The sequence below is a fragment of the Aptenodytes forsteri genome, unplaced genomic scaffold (assembly GCF_000699145.1).
Source record: "Aptenodytes forsteri isolate BGI_AS27 unplaced genomic scaffold, ASM69914v1 Scaffold471, whole genome shotgun sequence".
Taxonomy (NCBI): domain Eukaryota; kingdom Metazoa; phylum Chordata; class Aves; order Sphenisciformes; family Spheniscidae; genus Aptenodytes; species Aptenodytes forsteri.
Genome location: NW_008795862.1, coordinates 66,071 through 74,720, shown reverse-complemented (window position 1 = coordinate 74,720; position 8,650 = coordinate 66,071). Strand labels below are relative to the sequence as shown.

Below are 8,650 nucleotides of genomic sequence, written 5' to 3'. Positions count from 1 at the left end.
TGCTGAGGGCTCTTGGGTCTTGACCTAATCCTGTGCTCTGATATACCACAGGTATCAAACCACGCAGCAAGGGAATCTGCCCTGGGGCTCCCAGGGTGGGCACGCAGGGTAGGAGGCTGTGGGAAGGCAGGGATGATCGTTGGTGCTAAAGTTGAGATTCCCTGCCTTGCACCTTGCCAGCCACGCTGTGCCCTGATGGAGGCTCCCTTGGTGCACAAACGACCAAACATGTCCATGACTTTTTACTTCTCCAGGAATGTGGCAGCAATGGGAAGAGACTGAGGTTGAAGTCTGTCCCATCAGTCTGCGAGACAGTTGCCTCCCCTCAGACACCTTGCAGTTTTGACCCTTCTCTTCCAGCTGTGGAAGGTTGGTATAGACTATATATATGGCATTAAATGAGTTCAAGGTGTTTGTGATTAAGAAGATTAAACACTGGAGATATAGCCTCTGCAAGCCTAAACATCCTCTGCCCTTCCCTTCTACGTGGTCCCAGGAGCTCCTGAAAATAAAAAGTCAAGCTGACTTTGAGTCTGATCCTGGCTAACAGTGTAGTCTAAGCGCAGACATGCCCGTCCCCAGTGACACATTGCCATAGAACCTCTCTGTGGCTGGTGCATTGGTCACTCCCTACTCACGCAAGGCAAAGATGGTATCCTAGGAACAAAAGGCACTGCTTCATCTGCCTGGGTTTAAATGTGCCCTTCCACCAGTACCCCAAAGAATGGGGCAAACATGGTCTGTGTGCAGGCCCCTGCTGACAGCAGTGCCCTTAACTAACCCACCGTGCCCAGCTGGCAGGGGAGCAGGCTTTGGGACAAGGCTGCCAGGTTCTGGTTTCTGTGCTGAAAGCCGAAGAGCCTTAGAAAAACAGGGGCACTCTAGCTCCTGTAAACTTAATTTTGGCCTTCTCTGTGCTGCTGGAATCCATTAACCTCTCCCACCTGTCAGAACTGCCCAGGAGCAAAATGTAGAGACTTGTTAAGAGCACAGCCTGGGAAGTGGAGGGGAAGCTGGCTGTCATGGGGAGGGTCTCTGGGGTGGTATCAGCTCCTACCCTCTAGCTGCAAGCAGGATCCTCAGAAATTAATGTAATACAGACTGGAGAAGGGAGGGGTAATGCAGAAAAGTGATGGAGCCTTCCCCTCCCTCACAGAAATGCAGTGCAGCCTTTTCCTCCCTAACTGCTCCCAGCACTTTTCCCTCCCCGTTAAAGGCAGAGTGGGAGCCCAGCAAGATTAACGGGGTCCAATCGCATAGCTTGCAACATGGTGTTCTGCAAAGGCAAACCAGGATCCCTGCTGAGAGTGTTTTGTGTTCCAGGTGTTGAACCCCCTGCTCTGGAGATGCTGGAGAAGGACCACGTGTCCCCAGACCACGTGTAGGTATTGTCAGTGCTGCCTGTTTTGAGATGGCTGGGATTCTTGAGTATATCTGAGCTACTGGAGATGCAATGGCAAAGGAGATTCCACTCCATGCTGGGGCACAGCTGAGTAGTTGGTCGTAAACCAGCGCCTGATGCTTTGTGGGGTGCAGAATGTCTTTGCAAGGACATTTTCTAATCTCTCGCTTTTCTTCTGCCCCATCCCTGGTAGGCTAATTGTCCAGCAGGTACTTCAGGAGCTGAAACAATATCATGGGTAAGTGTGTCTGGGAGAGGGATGTGGGTGGGGAGGTCATGGGTCTGCCTAGGACCCACCTGGCAAATGACACTTGGTCCCCTGAGGGGCAAATCCCCAAGGTACCAGAATCACTGTATTCTTCTAGTGAAACTAGGGTAGAATTGCAAGGAGAAGTAGCATTTCACGTGCCTCTTCTGTAATTCTAAACATGTTCCTGCCCCGTCTCCAAAGATGAGCCTTTCCGCTGACCCAAAAGTTCTGCTCTTGTATTCTTTGCTGTGTGTCTGATGTCTTCTCCCTGCACAGGGCAAAGCAGAGAGCTTGTGTGCAAGAAGGCAGCGATTCTTCCCAGCAGAACCTCACATGGTTTGAGTTCCTGTCTAATGAGTAAGTGAGACGGACGGTAACCCACACACTTCGTGTTCCCAGAGCAGACTGATTTCGAGCCCCCCGCCATCTAAGCTCTACTGCCCTGCTAATACTGTGTGCAGGAGACTGGTATCTGCAGTGGTTCAGCCAGGATCGGGGCCTCGTTGTGCATGGCACTGAACAAAAACACAGAGGCAGCCAGAACTCGCACAAATGATTTGACAGTTCAGCTCCTTATTTGCAGGTGTCCCATTAATAAATGACGTGACTGATGCCGAACCAGATCCTCCGGGAGATGGAAAGCTCTGAGATGGGGTCCTAAAGTAATGCTTCAGATGAACTCCATCTTGCGCTGTGCTCGGCCAGTTAACTTCCCCTTAGTTAAGATGTTTTCGGTCTTGTTTCAGAAATGAAGACAGTGAAAAGAGTGATAAAGCAGAGAAAGGCACGAAGGTGATGCGACGTTTGAGTTCCCTGCGGAGCCGAGTCACCGGATCCTGGCAGAAGGATAAGGTGAGGGAGAGATGCTGAATTTGTGGAAGGAATTGTTGAATTCTTCAAGTAGAAAAGGGGATCTGGCCCCAGGGATGAGTCAGTTGGATTGCTTTTGGATGGCTGAGGCCTCTACATTGGCCAGCAGATGCACTGTGGCCCCTAACGTCATGCACTGGACAGAGTGATCCCTGACTTTCAGCCCACCTTGCTCCAGGGCATGTTCTGGCTGCTCTCATGCTGTCTTAGCATGAGTTGTGCAGACCAGGAGAGAGTGCTTTGGCTGGGTGACTGCCTGGATCACCCGCTGTGGCAAGGAGGAGAGCCTGCAGAGGCACAGCCACGTGCTGCAGTGCTGTGTCCTGCCCTTCATCGCGCATGACCCTAGCCTAGAGGGGCTGGCCCGAGCCTTAGGAAGGCATTTGGGAAAAGCACTACCGTCCCAAAGGTTCAGGCACAAAGGTGCCCACTGTACTTGCTGCACATCAGCTTTCTGCGTGCTCGTTTTTACCAGGGGGAAAGGAATGCGTGGGCAGTGCGAGGCCTGTAACGGAGCTGTGTTTTTCTCTCCTTCCAGGGTAAGAACAAAGAGCAGCCAAGAGAGAGAGAAAAGGAGAAAGAGACAAAGGAGCCAAAAGAGAGGTGGAAAGAGATCAATAGGCACCAGCTTGTGCCAGGGGTTTTCTCCAGTTGCACCAGCTGCTCACTGTGTGCCAAACCTCTTGTGAATAAAAGTGGTCTGCAGTGCCTGAGTGAGTATGGCTGTCGCTGCCTGGCTCTGACCCAGCCTGGCTGTAACCCGCTCCCCCAGCCTCCCCTCCGGCCCAGGCCGGCCATTCCTCTGCTTAAATCAGCCTCATGGATTGCTTCACTTTTCTGCCTGGCTTGACTGTACCCCACCATCCTGCTTGGCCTGGATTGGTTGCTTCTCCAGATAGTCTCAATGATCTCTAAATCCTGCCTGGCAATAGTTTATCCTCGTTTTCTTTGGCCGCTTGACCATTTCCTGTCCCTTTCCCCCAAGGAATTTTCTAGGTCAACTTTTCCTTTAATAATTTTTTTCGCAAAACTCTGCTTTGCCCAAGCAAATATCCATGCTGCCTGAGCGAAGCTGGATCTTTTAGGCTCTTTTTCACAGATGCAGTGATGTCTCAGCCTAGCATCTGCCCTATGAACGGGCACAGGGATTTCTAGAGCATCCAAAACTTTATTAACTAACACAATGGTCAAATGGTGCCTCCCAGAACCTGCATGGGTGTGACTGTTGCTTTCAGATGTAAGTAGTGCACAGGAATGGCAGCTGCTCCTTCGCCGGTGTGCGTGGGACTCTGTCCTCCCACTGCTTTCACTGTGGCTTTGCTGCATGGCTTTGGCTGATGGACAAACCCTGTCCCTCCTCTTTGGGGCAGGTACGCAGGGCACTGAAGAACATTTTAATTCCCAAGGGGTTGTCTGTGGGCAGAGAAAATTTTCTGGAAATGAGAGAATTGCCCTCTTTCTCTACCCTGTATCCTCAAGCAATGCTCGCTCTCCAGTAAGGGTCTCTCAGAGGCTCTTAAGGTCAGTAAAACCTTCCTGGGGCATAAACGAACTGGCTGCCCTTGGACATGCGCTGTGAGAAATGTATTTTCCCTTCAGGGCAGCTGGAGAGAAACTGAAAAGGACCACAGGCCCGGCTGTTAGTGAACATTTTTCAGGTGTCACAGCAAAAAGTAGGAAGCAGGGAGCTGAATACGAGCAAGTGCTTTGTGGATATTTAGAGAGAACCCAAATATTATGAGAGGAGGCAGAGTTATGCCTTGTCATTCCTGTCTGAGGAACCTCCTAGCAGAGGCTCTGTTTGCAGTCCTGCATGCTGCTTTACAAAAAATATCTGAACCCGAGAGGATACAGACAGTCCTTGATCCCCCGTGCACCAAGAGCGTGGAGCCATGCTCTGTATGGTCTTGGGAACTCTGAGGTCATTGCCGGTGTGAGTCATTCTCTTCTGGACAACTGCTTTAGAGATCTGTGATCTGAGTGCAAGGGGTTGGAACTAGCTGTTGAAACGGGTGTATGGCTCGGCATATCGTTTTCCATCATAAATGTGTGGGGATTGGACATGTTATAGTAACTTTTACCCTGTTTCTCAGTCCTTCCATGAGGAATCTGTGTTCTTGAGTCTTGCTAACATTCAGGAGAAAAACTCCAAGGTGGCTGGGGAACTGGCAGGTGTTTGGGACTCTGTGACATCTCCTTCGGCTTTCTGGGCTGCTCAGGGATACGCTGCCCAGGCTAACACGGGCGGCAGGGCAGCAGAGCTCGGTTTTGCGTGTTCCCTTTGCGGTGGTTTGAACTGAGGCTGAACAATTGGGCAGGGTTCTGAGATGTTCATTAAAATTAACAGCCTGTCTGCGGTCAGATCTGGATTGGGACTTGCTGTGTGACAGCTGTTAGCCTGAGAGTGCCTATATTTGGATTATGCCGAGCTGAAACCTTTGCAAGCTGCTTCTGGGCGGCAGAGTTGATAGTTGATATCACTAGTTCCCGTTATTGCAGCTAGAAGCAGTGCATGGTCTCCTGACAAGTCACTGATAGGGCTTTTGAAAAGCAAGCTTCGAGGCCACCGTGTAGCCAGAGGGGCATGCCTACTTTTCAGAAGTGCAAGCTGCTCTGTCAGGGCTGTAGTTGCTGCCAGGATCTGAGGATATTTGGCTGCTCCTCTTGTTTTCTCATAATGAACTCACACTTCACCATCTATACGCTTTGGCCCTCGGCCAGCCTGGGTCCATCTCATGGTCAGGTGCGAGTGTTTATTTTATCTCCATGGTATTTTTAACTGCAGCACCACCAGGTGGTAGAAAACAAAACAGGCTAATCGAAAGAAAAGACAAGAAAAGATGGTGGTTAAAGAAAGGGATGAGCTGAAGCCAGGGGGAGGAAGGATGGCGAAATGCTTAGGAAGTCTGAGGTCTTTTCACTGTCCTGTGGACACAAAAAGTCCAGTGGCTACCACGACTGTGATGAAATAGAGGAGTGAGAGCTCTTCTTATTAGAGAAAGTAACTGCAGGAGGAATTCTGCTTTTAATTCAGAGCAAGGAATCGTCGTTCTGCTAGAAACACGCACGTGAGCTGTGAAGAAGGCAGGCAGCCCGGGTGGCCCTGTACACGGTAACTTGTTTCTCTCTCCCACCTGATTCCTCCCATCTATCCTGACACCATGCAGTACAAAGTCTCCCAGGGAAGGAGGCTGTGGTGTGTGTCGAGAGTGTAGATGCAGGAGAGTTTCTGCAGCTCCAGTTTCAGAGTCTCACAGATGTGATGTTAGGAGTCTAGCAGGGACGAAAAACAAAGAGGAACGTTTGCTGTCACTGGGATCTTGACAACAGTGGCCACCCAAACTTTGCTGTTACATAAACTTTGAGCTGTGAGTCTCTAGGTTTATTGTTCACCTGGAAATGGAGAAAGCTCCTTTTGAGCCTTTGCTGTCAAGGGTGGAAAAGGTTCTGTGCCTAAATTAATCCTCTCTTGTAAACAAGCTTCCAGAGTTTATGCAACAGGAGTTAGATGAGTCCCAGGAAAGCCCTGACAGTAGGAGAGCTCTCCAAGCAGGCTGTGCCATGGAGGCGAGCCAAGGATATGCCGTGGAATATGGATGGCAGGAGGATTGCTTCCCTCCGAGCGACTTGAGCTTGGGCACTGGGGTAGAGGTGAGTCTTCTACATCATCTTTAGTTGAGAGTTACACCTCTATTATTTTATGGGAAAGATAGAGCCCTAGCCCCCGTAGGGAGGTCAGATCGACCATCTTCTTCAAAAGGAAACCTATAGCTGCAACCAAAGCGTTCGGTAGGCTGCAGACAAATTCCTCTTCTTTAAGAGAAGGTGCTCAGTAATCTTCCTGAATAATACAGGCTGTGCTGGACATCAGACTGTCCACCTGTCCTAGCCTGACCCTTGCTGGCCGCTTCGGTATACAGGCTGATTTATAAGAAATTGTTGTAACAACTAGTCTCCAGGACTTACTTAAGGCACATTATGAAAGAGGTTTGGAGAGCCGCTTCCTTTCTCACAACGGTTCTGCGGGTAAATGGAGGACATGGGTCTCTGCAGTTTGTCAGGCAAACATCCTCCACCCATGCTTTTTTAATCTGTAAGGAAGAGAGGCCAGAATGGCTCTTGGTTTGGACTTGAAATGCGATGTGTGAAATTCACCTCTCACTCGGCACTTGTGCCTGCACGCTTTGGCTTGTAGGATTCCTAGTGCAGCACCAATAAGCTAATATGGGAAGGATAGTTTTGGTTTATAGTAAGGAGGAATTACTTGATTCTCTATCCTGAAATTTCTGCTCATAGCCCACACAGAGTCCTGAGAAATCTGAAAAGCAGCAGGCAACCTAAAACTCTGCATTTCTGGAGAGAGACACAGCCGCCAAAAAGCTTCTATTTTGGGGGAAAAAGGAGGTTTGGCTGCTGTAACGCAATGACAGTGATAAATGGACTGGGAGTCCCACTTGGAATAAATGATTACTGACAGGAGTCCAAATAAAACAGGCGAAACCAGAGCGACTGCAATAGGCTGTGGGTTAATGCGGTTATAAGCCAATGAAGCAGGATCTAAAGCAAATGTGAAAGCGGTCTGCAGCGCTAGTTTCAGAGGAAACACTGACTGAGCTATGAGTCCGCTGACATAGAGCTGGCTCTACCGAACTCTAGAGGTTTTAGAAAAGGAAGCTGAAGAATATACTATTCTCAGCGCTTCTCCTTTTCTGCTTTTCACTTTTGTTTCATATCTGAGCAGTATTGCCTTCATCTGGAACATCTCCAAGGTGCTGCTCCTTGCATTCCCTGATAAAACCTCGGGATCTTGTACACTTGGCCTAACAAATGCATAAGGCTGCGTGACAGTCATCTACCTGCAACTCATTCAGTAAGAAATCTTTTGTTATTATAGAATTATACAGGATTAGAAAGTCGGTGCTATTCTCTTCTTTGCAATCCAAACCTTAGCTCTAAGCTACGGAGTCTTTCACCTGGTTGCTGTGCCAGATTTTGCAGATTTTGTGGAGATGCCCTGAGGCCAGCCACACAAGCACAGCACATTCTCTCCATGACAGCTGTAGTTGGGCAATCTGCAATGCTTTACTTTTATATTATAGCGAAGCACAAAGTTTGAAGCGTCTAAGGATTAATCTGTCACCAAGTGACAGCCAGCCGTTTACCCCCAAACCGCTTTATTTAATGATTATTTCTCTGTAGTGCTGAGAAAACGACTGGGACCTTATTGTACTTAGTCCTGTACAGAAGCAACAAAAGGAAGCGTCTAAGGATTAATCTGTCACCAAGTGACAGCCAGCCGTTTACCCCCAAACCGCTTTATTTAATGATTATTTCTCTGTAGTGCTGAGAAAACGACTGGGACCTTATTGTACTTAGTCCTGTACAGAAGCAGCACAAAAGAAAAAAAAAAAAGCTTGCAACTGTAAGATGAAGAGAAAGAATAAAATCGATTAAACAGGTGGCAGTGTGGAAACAAGAGACAATATTGGTCCCATGGTAGTCTAGGATTTCAGTACATTTCCAGCCCAAATGGTGGCAGGTTCTTTCAAAGCAGCGTGGGAAAGCTGTAGGGCGGATTTTTGACAGGGAAGTTTGTTTTCTAATCATGTATGTTGCATTTTCAAGCTCAACAGGCAACTTGGATGTGCGTGATTTAAAATATGACAAACTTGCGATGGAGATCAGTCTTGTAAATCCTGAGTGAATCATAGATCAGGAGGTAAGGCTAGGTCATGAGCTCTTCTAATTTTTCCTCCCTGCAGAAAGTACTTCAGCAGCCTGGCGCTATACTAGGTCAAACCTTACTGGTGTCAGGGAAAAGGTGGTTTTTCCAGCAAGCGATTTAGTTATACAAGTCAGTGCATGAATCTGCTGATAGCGAAGGGAATTCCCCTTTGCTTTTGCTGTTTGTCTGCACAGGGGTCATTTGCGAAGGCCCGGGTAGGCACTGGCAGTCACGGGGCGGATAAGGAAGCCAGCGCCGGGCACCCCCAACCTCGCCTTGGCAGGAGCGGCCGTAAACACTTCAGCAGGTTTTGAACGGCAAATCCCACCAGGCTTTCAATAACGAATTACGTATTTAGAGTAAGTCCCGGCGCTGGGCAAACACACGAACTGCCATGATAAAG

General features: G+C 48.9%; 1 protein-coding gene across 2 annotated transcripts in view; it reads left to right on the top strand.

Moving 5' to 3' along the window:
- ARHGEF18 (Rho/Rac guanine nucleotide exchange factor 18) overlaps nucleotides 1–8,650 on the top strand; it is a 51,891-nt gene that overhangs the window by 9,819 nt on the left and 33,422 nt on the right. The window contains exons 5-10 of one of the 2 annotated variants that reach the window (XM_009284026.1): nucleotides 255–369; nucleotides 1,324–1,381; nucleotides 1,596–1,640; nucleotides 1,929–2,009; nucleotides 2,399–2,504; nucleotides 3,061–3,235. In XM_009284026.1, the coding sequence (XP_009282301.1) occupies nucleotides 255–369; nucleotides 1,324–1,381; nucleotides 1,596–1,640; nucleotides 1,929–2,009; nucleotides 2,399–2,504; nucleotides 3,061–3,235 (580 nt within the window). Of the gene's footprint in view, nucleotides 1–254; nucleotides 370–1,323; nucleotides 1,382–1,595; nucleotides 1,641–1,928; nucleotides 2,010–2,398; nucleotides 2,505–3,060; nucleotides 3,236–6,140; nucleotides 6,174–8,650 lie in introns of those variants that run through there. The other variant, XM_019473333.1, reaches the window with a different exon arrangement.